Source organism: Ostrea edulis, chromosome 7 (genome assembly GCF_947568905.1).
Source record: "Ostrea edulis chromosome 7, xbOstEdul1.1, whole genome shotgun sequence".
Lineage (NCBI taxonomy): Eukaryota > Metazoa > Mollusca > Bivalvia > Ostreida > Ostreidae > Ostrea > Ostrea edulis.
In genome coordinates, this window is record NC_079170.1 from 22,226,029 (window position 1) to 22,242,835 (window position 16,807).

Sequence of the window (16,807 nt, forward strand, 5' to 3'; positions counted from 1 at the left end):
TAAATTTGATGATCCCAGGGGTAGGAGTTTTGGTATCAAGGTTGGGCCAAAATGGTCAGTTATTAAATGTGTGAACAATAGACATTTTTAACCTTTTCTTGATAACTATCTTTCTAATTCTTTTCAAATTTGGTATGTAACATATTTGGAACAAGGGGAACATAAATTGTAAATTTCAGGATTTCTGCACCCCTGGGGCCTTAGGGGCAGGGCAAAAACTGCCCCAAAATGAAAATTTTTCAAAAATCTTCTTCTCAAGAACCACACACATGTAAGAAAAACTAAATACATAGTGATGTAGAGATGGTAGGCCTCTACCAGAGTTGTAAATTTCATGATCCCCAGGGTAGGGGTTCTGACCCCAGGGTATGGCCAAACTTGTTATATAGTGTTTATGTGTAAACCACTTAAATAACATTTTCTTTAGTGCTTTTGATACTAAATTGAAAGTAAATGGATAGAGCAAGTAATCTTTCACCAAAATTGAAAATTTGATTTTCCCCAGAGTATGGGGTTTTGACCCCAGGGTGGGTATTTATGTGTAAGTTTGCTGATACTGTATAAAATCTAAATACATACTTAGGAATAGCAGAAAAGGATGTATTTCACAAACCAGGGTTATGACTTTAGGATGAGTCCAAATTAGTCATATATTTTGATGTTTTAATATGTTAATACATCTATTATTTAAAGCCTTTCATCAGTGTATGCAATAAATAATATTTGGGGAAAAAAGCTGAATGACTACGCTGATACAGAAATTGAATAAAAATAAGTAATTAAAGAAACAAAATTATTGACGAAAACTTTTTATAATAAGGTAGATTTTTTTAAATAAACTATTATCAACCTGTTCAAGGTTACAATGATATCGTAGGCTTATCCGAATTAGTACAATTTACATATGTTACACGTGAACAATACAGCATGCAGAGAGAGAGAGAGAGAGAGAGAGAGAGAGAGAGAGAGAGCAGGGCCGTAAATTAACCTTCAATTTGGAGGAGGCAGGAAATTAGGCGGGGGTCTGGGGGCCGCCCAGGCCCCCAGACGCTGAGCACATTTTGTGCACACTGAACACGTTTCGTGCAAAATCCTTGATTCTAGGGCCTTCTAAGATGTTACTTGACTAACTCATTCTAAAAGAAAGATTTGGAATGCTTTTTAAGGGAGGTATCATGTTCTTAGTTATTGGAAACAACATAAATTCTAATGAACTTTAAATTTTAATTTTTTTTTGGCTCAAAAGTTGGAGAAGGCAGCTGCCTCCTCCGCCTCCATGTAATTTACGGCCCTGGAGAGAGAGAGAATAACTTTACCGGAACATATTTCCTTTTCGCTTTAGAATTATAAAATATGGACAAGTGCGCATGCGTGTGTGTTTGTTGTGATTTGAACGGTGGAGTATTCGGTAGATCTGCAATGTGAATCAGTGGGGGGAAAATAGGTGCATTACTACTTTCTGTTTATTATTTCGCTTTCGCTGATTTTTAGAATACTAATTTCTTGCCTTTAAGTATGAATATTTTTACATCATGATTTGCCTGTAAGATTTTTGAGGCTTGCTTGCAGCGGGTAAATGTGTCTGGACTTGCAGCTTATTGACAGTTTTCACTAAATTCAAACCTACAGTAATGTGCAATAACTTGCCAATAAATGAATGGACTTTAATATTGTGTACAACGTATATGATTCGGGTGTTTATACCGAACCCGATTATGGTTTTATAGGAAGAAAATGACATTTTTTGATAAAGTAAAACAATATTTGATAGGCTTATATATATGGCATTATGCATTACTTATATGTAAATTGAACAGAATTGATGTGGTAGACTCACATATACATATATAATTTGATTTCTGGAGACCAGCAATGTAGAGGAAAATTGATAAAATGTCAGTCTGTTATTCAAGATCATTTCACCATGATGTTATGGATATTTTCATAGGTGTAGGACAGGACACGAGTCTAAATATGGCCAACACAAGCTTATATGGAAACTCTGGTCAAATGGTCACAGGTTTGCCGCCTGTGGCACCAAATTTGGCTTCATCTCTACCTCAACTTACAACAGAGACGGAACTTCAAAAGCTGCTTGCTGATGAACGAATGAGGAGTCAGATGCACAAAACAAATTATGAGCAGTTAAAAGAAGAGCACAAACGGTAATTTTGTATTGCCCAAGATTTGTTGTTTGTCTGCAATTGGTAAAGTATATAAAGTAAAACATTTCTGTTTCAATAATGGGTTTACTATTGAATGTCGAATGTGTTTATGATAGATTGCAAGATGAATATGCACATATGGAGGAAGAGATCAAAAGAACTGTGGAAGAGAGTAAAATTGTACAGGAAAAGTACAAAACTATGTATGAGCAGGCCCGGCGGGAACTGGGTGAGAAAAGCGCTCAGATGGAGGAAATTCGCAGCAGTGTAAGTAAATCTTGGGAATATTCAGTATCCTACTCAATGATGTATGGTGAATGTATGATATTTAAGAAATGATTTTAATTTTTGAAAATGCATGAGGGCATGATCTGTAGTGCTTTATGACAGTGCAATGTTGATGTGAAGTGTTTATACCCTTATATATTTTCAAAAGTATGATATATCTTTTATATATAAATACTTTCTACTTTCATTTCTGTTGGAATTCCAGCTGTTAAAATAAACATACTGTATTTATCAAGATTCATACTTTCAATGTTCACATCTGCATCACATTTGGAAAAAGTTACCATTACAGTGGTAAATTTATCGAAGGCGAAAACATTGGAAATGTTGATATTAGCTTTTAGATAACAAAGTGCAATGTACAGACTGTGGACAAAAGTATTCACACGGGCAATGGCAGCCATTTTGTTTATTGAAAACGCTTGACGGTAAACAAACATGTTTTTGGAGTGTCTGAACAGGACAAATAACTTGTAAATGCAAAAATATTGTAAATAAACAATTTGTTTCTATCAATAATCAATAAAAATAAATAAAAGAATGTCAAGTACCTTAATATTTTCGTGATATACCCTCGGGCCCTTTGAACTTGGCGCACTCGTTGTGGAAGGATGCATGGAGATTTTGTATAATTTACTCTAAATGAAGTCCAGATTTCCAGAATTTTGTGATACAGTTCATCACCAGAATTTAATGTACAAATGTGATATGAAGTTTTCCTTTAATTACCAGCGAAATGTTTTCTACGGGGCATAAATCAGGTGATTGTGTGGGCCACTTCAGTGCTGGAATTTGTTTTTCTGTTTTGTAATTGGTTGAAAGACAAGATCAATGAACAGGTGTATGGTCATCCATAAACAGATAATTGTCAACTTGAAAGAGTTTTACTGTACAGGCCACAATTTATCTACATATTTTTCAGAGTTATTCATGTTGCTATTTGTATTGACTCTGCAAAGAGTAATAACGCCATGACATGTAATGCATCCCCAAATATTTTACCAATTTCGGGGGGAAATACAGTCCAACAGTCAAGATTTAAATCACTTCTTCTCCATATATATACTCGGCAGTATTTTCCAAAGACAATCTGGCACTTGTCAGAAGAAATTACCATTTTCCTTTCATTTTCCATGGTCCAGTTTATTTTACCGCACACCATTGTACACTTTTTACATGGTTGACAACTCTGACCGTATTTTCTTGATACAAACACGTATTTAGTATCCATTTCTGTCTTAAGCATCGCCAAATAGTTTTCTTTGAAATATTTGCATTGCTATTTTCATTACATCTTTGTAACGTCCTACAGTGGTCTTTTTCTGTCCAACTGTGTCTATCTAACAAGTCTCCGTTGTGCACGTGCACTCACTAATTTCTTTCGTCCACTTCTTTGTTAGTTTTCTGTTGTACCTCGCACTCGAAACGTATTCCAAGCACTATAAACAGTTGATATAGGAATTCTTAATAATTTTCCAACTTCCCCGGAACTTTTACAGCCCTGAACTAATGCTACGATGTTTTCTTAGCAGCCTATACCGAGTTCCGATGTTTACAACCCATGTTTTCTAATCACTCCCTTGCATGTATAAACAGAGTTGCAGACGAACACAAACATCATTACGTCACATAATTGACCTTCAACTTTTTAAATACATCATCGGTGAAAGGATAACTCATGTCTGTGCAAAGAGAGATAACCCGCAATGTACGATACTCGATAAACACGTTTGAAAAATGACGCGATCGTGCGAATACTTTTGTCCAGTCTGTAGAACTTAACATGTATAAGCATGGTTGATCCATTCATTCAGATAATCAGTATTTCATATGGATAGGAAATATTCAGTCTCAACCACAGAGTGCAACGATATGCTACCTCACAATACTATAGATTTACAAGTCACAATATTCACTCTTTACTTTGATATGTACATTGTATCTTGATAATTAGTCAATATGATAAAACCATGATTTTATCAAAGAGAATGACAAATTTTGGTTTTTTCCCCCCTTGCGTACCAATGTCATGTTATGAAATTGGCTAGAGGCTTGATTGAAATGCTATAAGCAGTTGGCTAATTTTGAAATATTTTTGCAGGTTTTTACTCCTCAACGACTAGAAATAATCCGTACTCAAGTTACTGAAGATATATCCAAGCTTTACAAGGAACGTTACCACAAACAGGAACAGGAAGTGGAGGAATACCGAACACTGTGTAACCAGCTGAAGCACACCCTGGCCTTCACTCAGTCAGAATACGAGACACAGAAGGCAGAGCACCTGAGGATTATTGAGGAGTATAAACTTAGTGCGGAGGCGGAGGTGAATAGTATTTAGAAATGAATATATCCCAATGACACAAGGTTTATAAAACAGAAGTCAGTCAAAACTCTGATATATGAATGATGTGCATGTATAATGTTTACAGAGTTTATAAATTGATTTTTAAGTTGCTGTGAAATCAAGACTTTTCAATTCTAGGTTTGCTACTGCACATCCAAATTCCAAAGACAATGATGTGCATGTGTACTTTGAAATCAAAATGTTAATACCGTATAAGCAGAATTTTTAGCGAGGATTTGATTTGGGCATTATTAACAAGGGTGTTGAGATCACTAAAATTGAATATTGCTAACAATTCAGTCTGTATTGTAGGTAATCTTTATCTTATTTGGCATTATAAAGTTGCTGAAATTAGCTCTCGCTAAATATATATAACCATTTTTATAAGGAAAATTGCTAAATTTGTGACTTGCTTAAAAATTCCATATATAATACGGTATACATGTACATGCACTATAGTTTCCATTGTCACCTATAATAACTATCAATAAGGTATATGAAAGATGATTAAATGTTGTGCTGTTGTGAATCTTTTCATCAACATAAATGTAGAATTGAAACCAATATTCGTTTCACAGGTAACCAATCTACGCAAGGAAAGGGAGACAACCATCACTAAAGTGCGGGAGGAGAGCAGCCAGGATGCCGAGCGTGTACGGATCCTACAGAAAGAAAACTCTCAGTTACTGCTAAAGCTAAAGACCCTGACCCTGGAGCTGGAGGAACTCTATGCCCAGAGGGAAAAACAGGGCTTCGAGACGGACAATATCACCCGGGTCCAGAGTAAACAAATTACGGAGTTCTCCACCACCATTAAGGCTCTGGAGGTAAAGGACGTCTGGACTGATCTTTGCTGAGAATATTGAATGTCTAACTGTAAATTTAGTCGCATAAATAGTCATGGAAATATGCATAAATAGTGGAATTTTTGGAAATGGAAGTCTGGAAAAGCGTGTGTAACTTGAACCACTTCTGTGGAGAATACACATATTTTGTCTAAGAAGCATCGTTGAAACTAATCCCTATATAGAACCATCGCTGAAACTAATAACTAAAATGATTTTAAACTGTATAGCAGCATGTTTAACTAAAAGTTTTCCTAATTCTCCCAACCTCTTGATATATAATACAAGTGAAAACAATAGTTATCATTTTCAGACTGAGCGGGAATCATTGCGTCGTCAACTGGACCAGTTGCAGAGAGATCTGGCCCTGACTGGTGACACCCACAACAAGTTGACGGGACAGATCCACGAGCTGGAGAAAGAGAATGCTGTATATAAAAACAGAGTAGAGGAAAATACACACAAGAACAAAGTGGATCTCACCAACCTCAAAATGGAAATGTTAAAACAGAGAGGAGAGTTAGAGAGGGAGAGAGATAAGCTGTTAAACGTGGTCGATGGTAGGTATATTTAGGGTGGGTCTTCGCACCTCTATGCTAGGTTGCATTCAGGATTTACTGTGTTACCGTAGTGATGTGTCACAGTTAGGATGTATTCTGTGCATTTAATTTGTACACTGTAACAAGTTTCCAACTTCATCTGAATACCTTAGTGAGCGTCTGAATAAGAAATCCTTTTAGCCCACGTGAAATTTTTAAATTAGTAGCCCACACATATGAAATTGAATATGATTTTTTTTACAAGAAAAAAGAAACATCAGGTCACATTGCAATTCATTTAAAAAATTAAAATATCAATATTAAAATTCTGGTCCCTTCTCCGTAATTCTTTCAAATACCTCTCTCTCTCATTTCCACTCTGATTTCGTCAACCTAGCAAAATATCAGAGTTCGTGGACTTTATGATCTTCACGACGTCTCACTTTAACACACGTTTCTTTAGACTTTTTATGTAATTTCAAAATTTCTCAGCTTTACGATGCTTTCAAGTTTATAACTCGGGCAAGCTGTCACAACGATTGGACCTTTCGTGTCATGTTTTGTACACACAACACGTCATCTCCTTTTCGCCGTCATCGAGCCATATTCTCCCCGTCTTTCAACTTCAAATAGTAAAAGCAGACGCTTTCTTTTTGTTTGAAATAACCCTTACATTGTTCAACTTACGGTTTACATTGTGGAAGGTTTGATACCCCAGTGGAATATCTCACCAAGTGGCAAAACCTCAACTGGAAATTGAACTTCAATTATAATAGAACTCGGATAGGTCACAAAGAAAAGTGTTGATCGGACAATTACGGTCGCCAAGTGGGCGACTAGAATGGAAATTTGGGGTGCCCACAAGCAAAGTTTAGTCTCCAATGCGAGTGGGCGAGCCGTACTTTGGAACCCTGTGTAACTTTCAGGGTGTATCCAATTAGTACCTCAGTGGTAGGTTACCTTCACAATGTGTTGTGCATATCTCAATGGTAACTTACATTAAGGTGTGTTTTGTGTAACTCAATCTGAATGGTAAGTTAAATTTCAGGATTTACCGTGTATACCTCAATGGTAGGTTACCTTCAGGATGAACTCTTATAAGTAAGGTCTTGGTTAACATCCCTACATCCATATACCTCACAGTACTAAGAAAACGAAGGAAAATGAAAAGATGACAAGAATAATAATATATGGTAAAAGTGCTGAACCTCTGGCTGACTGGGGTATTGCAGGGTGTACCCATTCAGCACCTCCATGAGAATTATCTGACTGGGGTATTGCAGGGTGTACCCATTCAGCACCTCCATGAGAATTACCTGACTGGGGTATTGCAGGGTGTACCCATTCAGCACCTCCATGAGAATTATCTGACTGGGGAATTGCAGGGTGTACCCATTCAGCACCTCCATGAGAATTATCTGACTGGGGAATTGCAGGGTGTACCCATTCAGCACCTCCATGAGAATTACCTGACTGGGGTATTGCAGGGTGTACACATTCAGCACCTCCATGAGAATTACATGACTGGGGTATTGCAGGGTGTACCTATTCAGCACCTCCATGAGAATTACATGACTGGGGTATTGCAGGGTGTACCTATTCAGCACCTCCATGAGAATTATCTGACTGGGCTATTGCAGGGTGTACACATTCAGCACCTCCATGAGAATTACCTGACTGGGCTATTGCAGGGTGTACACATTCAGCACCTCCATGAGAATTACCTGACTGGGCTATTGCAGGGTGTACACATTCAGCACCTCCATGAGAATTACCTGACTGGGCTATTGCAGGGTGTACACATTCAGCACCTCCATGAGAATTACATGTACCTGCAGAGACAAAGTAGTCATCTTCTATTTTCAAGCTGCGAATACTTGAAACTATTCTATATTGGTCCGTTTCTTCAGAACTTTGTAAATACCCACATTGGTAGCATATATTGAATTGATGAAAATGCTAACAATGTTATATCCTGATTATGTCTATCATCATTAAGGGGGTGTTGTGAATGACATAGTACATATACATGTATAGTGTTCAGAATGAATGTAACATGTACATCAGAGTCTCTATCTGTATAGATATATTGTTATTTTGTAGACCTACAGACCAAGCTGGAGATTAACAAACACAAAGTTGACCAGCAATCTCGGGCTCTGGTGGAGAAAGAAAGAGATGCTGTACGCAGGGTGCAGGCCGCACGGGAGGAGGAGTTTGTCAAACTGACAAAGGTTGAAAATGAAAAGTAGGTCACAGTGACATAGTAAGAAGTAAGGATAATACTTTTATGATATATAATTTATACATGGGCATGAAATGCATCTTAAACTTGCAGGGTAGTGCAGGGATTGTAGCTGTACTAAAAGTCGCTTGATAAAATGGTAGCTGATTGTATTGTAAAATTTATTAAACATGTTTTATGATATTTTTAGGTTAGAGTTGGAGACGAAGCTACAGGAAATTGACAGGCGCAAGATTGACCAGGAAGCTTACAAACATGCGGAAAAGGAGAAAATGGAGGAGCGGATCAGAGTTACAAATGAGGCAAAAGAAACCGCGGAGAGGGAGCGTCTAGTCCTACAGTAAGTCAAGAGAAGAAGAATGAGGGTGGATTAGAGCTTGTGGAATCGTTATGTACAATACATTCTCATACGTATTGAGGAAATCAGCACATGTTGTTCATTGCTTCATATTTTTTTCTTTTTAGAAGTAAAATTGATCATCAAAATTCGCTACAGAACCAGCTGGAGCGTGAACGCAGTGAAAATTCGGACTTAAAAAGTAAAATTTCTAGGTTAGAAACTGAAGTCAACGCATACCTAGGAAACGAGCATGATATGACAGACGATAATTTACGTCTGAGAAACCAAGTGGAACTACTCAAAGAAGAAATTAAGTTGACTAAGAGTCAGTTAAAGAAAGTGCAGGACAATCATGACATTATATTAATGCAGCATAAGTCTGCCTTCACGGAGGAAAAAACCCAGGTGGAACACAGACTGCATGAACTACAAGGACAGCTGAAGGAGCTGCACGGGAAGTACCAGAGGGCGCTGACAGCGTACAAAAAGGTGACATTAATCTCGACAGTCGACGATTTGCTCCTTATTGATTTGTCATTATCTCATAGAATACACAGAATTCAATTAACATTAATGATTGGGATAATTCTAATTTGTTTTGGAGTTGTCAAATCTTTACTGCCTTCCTCTTCAGTTTATGATTCATGGTTCAGATTTAGAATAACTTTGTCATTTCAGTACAAGAAAAAAAGCACACACGTGGTGGAAAGATTAAAAGATAAAGTAGAGATTTTAGAAGCCAAAAATGTTGAAACAGAATTGGAAAAGAAAGCATTACAGTAAGATTTATCATTGGTATTCACAAGTACACTGTACATGTTCTAATAATGACCTGCATTGTTTTAGCCTTATTGTTTCTATCCCTGATGTCCACAGGCACATCTTTCTGTTCTGCAATATTTACAGCAGTAACTTACACTTCCTGTTCTGTGATATTTACAACTGTAACTTACACTTCCTGTACTGTAATATTTACAACAGTAACTTACACTTCCTGTACTGTAATATTTACAGCAGTAACTTACACTTCCTGTACTGTAATATTTACAGCAGTAACATACATGTACACTTCCTATACTTTAATATTTACAGCAATAACACACACTTCCTGTACTGTAATATTTACAGCAGTAACATACACGTCCTGTACTGTAATATTTACAGCAGTAACATACACTTCCTGTTCTGTAATATTTACAACAGTAACATACACTTCCTGTATTGTAATATTTACAGCAGTAACATATACTTCCTGTACTGTAATATTTACAGCAGTAACATACACTTCCTGTACTGTAATATTTACAGCAGTAACATACACTTCCTGTTCTGTAATATTTACAACAGTAACATACACTTCCTGTATTGTAATATTTACAGCAGTAACATATACTTCCTGTATTGTAATATTTACAGGGCCTGTGTTCCCCAGGACACATACTGTAACATACACTTCCTGTTCTGTAATATTTACAGCAGTAACATACACTTCCTGTACTGTAATATTTACAACAGTAACATACACTTCCTGTACCGCAATATTTACAGCTGTAACATACACTTCCTGTACTGCAATATTTACAGTAGTATCATACACTTCCTTTACTGTAATATTTACAAGGCCTGTGTTCCCCAGGACGCGTACAGTACTGTACATCTTGTACATCTTGTACATCAATACATGTATTTTTTAGGGCCTGTGTTCCCCAGGACACGTACAGTACTGTACATCTTGTACATCAATACATGTATTTTTAGGGCCTGTGTTCCCCAGGACATTAACAGCACTATACATCTTGTACATCAATACATGTATTTTTAGGGCCTGTGTTCCCCAGGACACGTACAGTACTGTACATCTTGTACATCAATACATGTATTTTTAGGGCCTGTGTTCCCCAGGACACATACAGTACTGTACATCTTGTACATCAATACATGTATTTTTAGGGCCTGTGTTCCCCAGGACACGTACAGTACTGTACATCTTGTACATCAATACATGTATTTTTAGGGCCTGTGTTCCCCAGGACACGTACAGTACTGTACATCTTGTACATCAATACATGTATTTTTAGGGCCTGTGTTCCCCAGGACACGTACAGTAAACTTAAGAAGCAATGGAAGGACCTTCAGCGGCGACACAATGAGTTCCGGAAAGTCCTTCTGTCCAGCATGTATCCAGTGACTATTGGAGATATGTCCTTTGGCAATATGACTGTCCCGGTGGACTGCACGTTTCTACCTGGGAATGTCACCTATACTGAACAGGTAGGCACTATGAGGTGGTAACGAGAAGCCAATGTTACATAGCGTCCTGATTCAATACGTGTCACGTTACACTTCATGTTCTTACGTTTCTGTGTTGTTCAATGTAAACAGATTCATTCATGCTCTAATAGTTTTCTTACTTTTAGATTTATATATGTAGAATGAATAGAGTAAAGTGTTATTGTACTGTACAACTTTCTCCCATTATTTCAGCATTTAGTTTAAAATGACTTCATCATAGCTAGAGGTAGTATACCAATTCTCATTATTCACAAATGTACTCAGGGAAACTCCAGGCTTCATCCTTTATGTAAATCCTGAAACAAATTTCTGTAAAAGTGGTTATTTACGCATGGGGGAAATTTACACTAATCACAGTCATGTAATAAGCGTGTAAATGTCCTCCACGCATATAGTTATAAATATTTGATATATTACATTCAGTTACCACATATTTCCCCCTACACTTAATTAAAAACGCGTACTTAACCTCCCAGCGTAAATAACCACTTTTACAGTAACCCTGTCCTAATGCATGAGGCTGTTGTTTTAGGAGCCAGACAAGCTTTAGATTTTCCTGTGTATTGTGTATCAAGTAGGAACTAAGATTAATCAAATGCATTCAATGTAACACAGATCAGTACATGTATCTACCGGCAGTGAAATCATATCCACGATACTTACATGTAAATATACCCTCTATTATTATATGATTGAAAAATTATGAACTTCCCGATTAGTTGAGATCCAACAAACTAGAAAAAATAGAATGTTCTATTTACCTCCATATGCCAACAAGGTGAATGATACATTTGATTTTTTCATTATTAGACCAGGATAGAATTAGGAATTCCCAAATTGGTACGATTGGCCATGATTTTTTTGGTCTTAATGAAAACTTGTGCGTCTTTCAAATTAGTCTTGCACTCTAACTGTAGACAAAGATGATGGTCACTTGTCTAGTAAGCTATAGTAACCGGTTTATTTTATCATATAATAACAAAAGTATTGACATTTTCTCAGTCAATACAATGATTTAGCTATCCTTGAAGTACATGTATAATATTCAGCTTGTCCTCTGGGCTTGGTCAATATTGTTCTCCTCAGGTTAAACTAAATCATCATATTGACTGCACAAATGTCAATAATTATATATTATCACACCAGTGCATTATTTTACATGTTCGCAATGGGATTTTCACAAAATTAGTTTAATTTCACACTTGGGGTAATATTCAAATTAACATTAATTATGCATATTAATCATTTTAATATTTAGTTTATAAATATATTGAATAAACATGTTTATTATCTGGAAATTCAGATATGGATATTAAGTTTATATACATTAAGGGTACATGTTTATGGATGAGATATTTGGTGTATACATTGATTATACCTGTGGAATACTCTAGGATCGTTGATTAATCGGGTTCTGAAGTTGATGCATCTCTTATTGTTGTGTTCATGTACTGTACATGTGTTATTGGAACACTCTAGGATCGTTGATTAATCGGGTTCTGAAGTTGATGTATCCAGGGGTGTGATTTTTCCTCTTTTCAGAGGAAATCCTCTGATTTGCTCAATTTTCGAAAAATGAAACGCTCTGGATTTGATCTAAAGTGGCAGAAAATGATATTTTTCTGGGTAGGGTGAGGTGTTTTCCTCCCTTTTTGAGCAGTTTTCCTCTGATTTCTGAGGAATTCAGTCACATCCCTGTGTATCTGTATTTCGTTGTGTTCTTGTTGTGTCTGTCTGTTCATCAGTATATTCTGTATGTCTGTTCTTGAATTTTATTATGTTTTTATTGGAGGGTATTTTTCATTTCTTTTTTTATTTTTCATATTTTCTGCCCTGTACAAAAACATCTTTAAGTGTGTTGACTAAATTACAAATGTTAGTAATGTTTATTGAGCAAGTGACAATACAATATGTTAATCTAGTAATTGACCTCACAATATATTAGTCATGTTTATTGAGTGACCTTACAAGATGTTAGTAATATTCATTTAGTGATGGACCTTACAATATGTTAGTAATATTTATTATTTAGTGATTGACCTTACAAGATGTTAGTAATATTTATTTAGGGATTGACCTAGCTTAGAATTCATTTGTCACTAGCCTGACCAGCAGAATTATTTTTGACCTCACCTTTACTTCAGTGTACATGATGTACAGTGTACAAATACATACAAAATTCAACATTTCCATAAAAGATAGCAGAAATTCTCAGACAAGTATCCCCCCCCCCCTTATTTTTTTACTGGTATAAATTTACAGTAAAGACTATTTATGAATTTATTTCCAATCAATATAGATGTACAAGAACATTCCTTATTTTATTGGCTTTAAAGTTTAGCTTAGTTGTATATCTTAAATTACTAAAATTAACTTTATACACCATGAAGAATTACCACAACCAGTGTACATTATACATTTTTACCATAATGCTATGATGCCAATGAATTAAAACTCTTACAATGCAAGAAAAGGGACAGTAAAATATAAACACTGTAAATGTTAGTAGTAATTATAAAACAGCATGTAAACAAGACTTCATACAATTAAAGGAGAGAAAACGCTGTAAATGTTGGTGCTAGTGTAGTAATTATAAACAGCATGTTAACAAGACTACATCCAATTCCAGGAGAGAAAACACCAGGAGGACCTGCGTCTGTTAAAACAGAGACTGGACCGAGTGGACAACAACCAGCAGAAACAACTAGAGGAACTCCAGGAGATCGCCAGCAGTACCTTCAGGGGGACCTTCCCCGAACTGGACGAGAAGATCGGGGAGAGGGTCATCGAAGAAAAAGTCGTAGAGACGGAAGTTGTTAGGGAACACGAAAAAATCACGGAAAAACATAGTGTGGAGGAACGTATGGAAGAAAGCATGGAAAAGGTAGACTCGGAAAAGTCCAGCTGATGACAGTGTCCAGACAGACTTGGAAAAGTCCAGCTGATGGCAGTGTCCAGACAGACTTGGAAAAGTCCAGCTGATGGCAGTGTCCAGGCAGGCTCGGAAAAGTCCAGCTGATGACGGTGTCCAGGCAGACTTGGAAAAGTCCAGCTGATGACAGTGTCCAGGCAGACTCGGAAAAGTCCAGCTGATGACAGTGTCCAGGCAGACTTGGAAAAGTCCCATGTCAGTGTCCTCAGTATTGTGTAGATGGCAGCATTTGTGATATTTATGTTTCAGAGCATGCATCGAGCTCTCATGTGATAACATCAGTACATAAGAATTCAGTAATAAAGGGAAAACTCGTCTACCCTATACTGTTACCAGGAAAGTTCATTTCTTTCCAAAAACAATGCCTGGAATATGTACTGTTATGGTTAGGACAATTTTTTGTAAAGAGATCCATTAAAAAAAAAATTACAGAAGGACTTGTGACTTCAAAATCAAACTTCTTTTTTTTTCAATAAAGATAATGCTTCTCTTTTTTCACATTCTAACTTGAGGGCACTCTAAAGAATAAATCCAATAAAATCAGAAACATATTCTCACAAATTTTAAACACAAATGGAAGTACATGTGACCATTTAAAATATTTGTCACAAGAACATGGATACTTGGTGTTGGAGTGGATATGAGTTTATGGATGTAAACAGACTGCCATTTGCACAACACAATTATGATATTTTTACATAAAATTCTCTTCTCTAGCTGTGATATATAAATATAATATAGATATTTTCTCTATACATGGTTATTATTGTCGTTGTTAACGGATATCTCCCTGTGCCTTTATATGCTCGGATACACAGTAGTCTACTCAAGCAGGTGCTTTGGTTGTCGTCCTATGAGGCACCATGTTAATGTTGTAACTGGTCAGATTTGTAGTGGAAATTCTCAGAAGCAGAACCTCTCTGTGTTGTTTCATGCCATCCTATATTTATTTTTATAAATATACTAGTGTTTGTATATTTTTTTTTACATGAGAATTCCTTCCATTCCTCTTTCCAGTCTTGTATAAATTTTCTGGGTGTATGGAGATTGAGTTTGGTATGATTTCTTTTTGTAATTTGTTTATTAAATATCAAAATAATTTAATAAATTATTCATAACACATATTTTGTTGTTCTATTACCGGTATTACTCTTTGACAATAATTTTAAGAGATTAAATGTTTTGCATACAAGCTCATAAATGCAGAAATCAAATTTCATGACTGCAAATATGGAGTGAAACAAAAATGTTGACATAATGCATTTCCGGATATTTTAGTCATTCATTCTATGGCCAATGGAGGTTTAATAGGTTAAGTTTTCTTAAAGTAGGTCAAATGTCAAGGTCACAAGATTAAAAACTTTGGTACCAAAAAAAAGTCTTGTCATAATGAATGGGCATGGGAAATATCAAGAACCCTGTCACTTCCCATTCAGAAGTTTTTGACAGACAAGGACAAAACAATATGCCCCTGTTGTGGAGGCATAAAAAAAAAAAACTTAAACCACACGACTGGGGGACATTTGCATATGATATAGTGTGACCCCGCTACTCTTGAAAAGAATTTACATGTATTTGAATTAATTTCCACAGAAAATTTTGATGTCTTATTGAGGACTCCTCCCCCCCCCCCCCCCCCCCCCCCCCCCCCCCGAATTGAACAAACTTGTTGAATTTGAACTACCTGAAGATATTTGCATATCCCTATGACTAATCATAGACCTGCTGTTCTTGGAATGAAGATTTTTCTTGATAAATTCCCATGTAAAACTTTGTTGTGGCCCCACCCTACTTCAGGGGACCACAATTTGAATCTGCACTACTTACAATGTAGGGATGCTTGAATATTAATATGACTAATCATGGTCCCAATATTCTTAAAAAGAAGATTCTAAAACATTTTCCGTGTATATCAGCTAGTAAAACTTAAATTCCCTATTGTGGCTCCCCGCTACCACCAGGGGCCATAATTTGAATCTACATCAGAAAGAGACGTCTCCATATGAGTGAAAAATTCTTGAGAGACGTAACAAGATAGAATCAATCATTCTCAGAAAGATTTCATGTAAATTTAAACTTTTCTAGGCCAGTGGTTCTTGTTAAGGGATTTTCCCTATATATCCCCATGTAAACTTTTGATCCCCTATTGCGGCCCTACCCTACGCCTGGGGGCCATGATTTGAACAAACTTGAATCTTTGCTATATCAAGAAGCTTTCATGTAAATTTGTACTTTCCTGGCCCAGTGGTTCTTAAGATTTCAAATGATCCCACCCAATTTTTGCCTTTTCTTGATTATCTCCTCTTTGAAGGAGACAGGACCCTTCATTTAAATGAACTTGAATCCCCTTCACACAAGGATGATTTGTGCAAAGTTTTATTAAACCTGGTCTAGTGATTTTGGAGAAGATGAAAATATGAAAAGTTTATGGACAGACAAACAGAACTCACTTGAGCTTTCAGCTCAGGTGAGCTAATAAAAGAAAGCTTGTTTACTTTAATGAACTTGAATATTATTTACTCCAGGCTTCTTGGGTTAAGTTGACTGAAATTGGTTCTGTAAGAGGAAGGGAGAAAATGCACCAGATCGGGATTTGAACCCAGGCCCTCTGAATCTCCAGTCAGGTGCTCTACCAACTGAGCTATGTGGCCACCAGTGATTGAACCCGCCTGACCGCTACCAGTCAGTGATTAAACCCGCCTGACCGCTACTGTTCGACGTTTCTTGATAACAGATAGAGACGGAAACTGACACCAGACAAACCTTGATTAGAGAAGCTCACTTAGCTGATTACAGACGGACAACAGAGACGAA

The 16,807-nt window shown here is 36.6% G+C and overlaps 1 protein-coding gene across 3 annotated transcripts; it reads left to right on the plus strand.

The window, feature by feature from the left end:
• The first annotated feature begins 1,335 nt into the window (after positions 1–1,335).
• LOC125655813 (centrosomal protein of 83 kDa-like) lies at positions 1,336–15,115 on the plus strand. Of its 3 annotated transcripts, XM_048886325.2 has the most exons (13): positions 1,366–1,444; positions 1,949–2,165; positions 2,282–2,432; positions 4,555–4,779; positions 5,379–5,627; positions 5,959–6,205; positions 8,288–8,432; positions 8,620–8,769; positions 8,895–9,258; positions 9,448–9,548; positions 10,848–11,040; positions 11,254–11,287; positions 13,691–13,829. In XM_048886325.2, exons 2-12 carry the CDS (start codon positions 1,975–1,977, stop codon positions 11,263–11,265), a joined length of 2,028 nt encoding a protein of 675 aa, XP_048742282.1. In that variant the 5' UTR covers positions 1,366–1,444; positions 1,949–1,974; the 3' UTR covers positions 11,266–11,287; positions 13,691–13,829. The 3 variants fall into 3 exon arrangements, with proteins under 3 accessions (XP_048742281.1, XP_048742282.1, XP_055999669.1); XM_048886324.2 differs by lacking the exon at positions 11,254–11,287 and having other exon boundaries at positions 1,336–1,444; positions 13,691–15,115; XM_056143694.1 differs by lacking the exon at positions 11,254–11,287 and having other exon boundaries at positions 1,386–1,752; positions 13,691–15,115.
• The last annotated feature ends 1,692 nt before the right edge of the window (positions 15,116–16,807 follow it).

What these genes read in the sequence shown, in the direction of transcription:
- LOC125655813 (XM_048886324.2), top strand. Translation starts at nt 1,975, where the DNA reads ATGGCCAACACAAGCTTATATGGAAACTCTGGTCAAATGGTCACAGGT. An exon ending in AACTTAGTGCGGAGGCGGAG is followed by an intron (nt 4,780 to 5,378) that starts GTGAATAGTATT and finishes TTCGTTTCACAG; the next exon opens with GTAACCAATCTACGCAAGGA. An exon ending in GCTGTTAAACGTGGTCGATG is followed by an intron (nt 6,206 to 8,287) that starts GTAGGTATATTT and finishes GTTATTTTGTAG; the next exon opens with ACCTACAGACCAAGCTGGAG.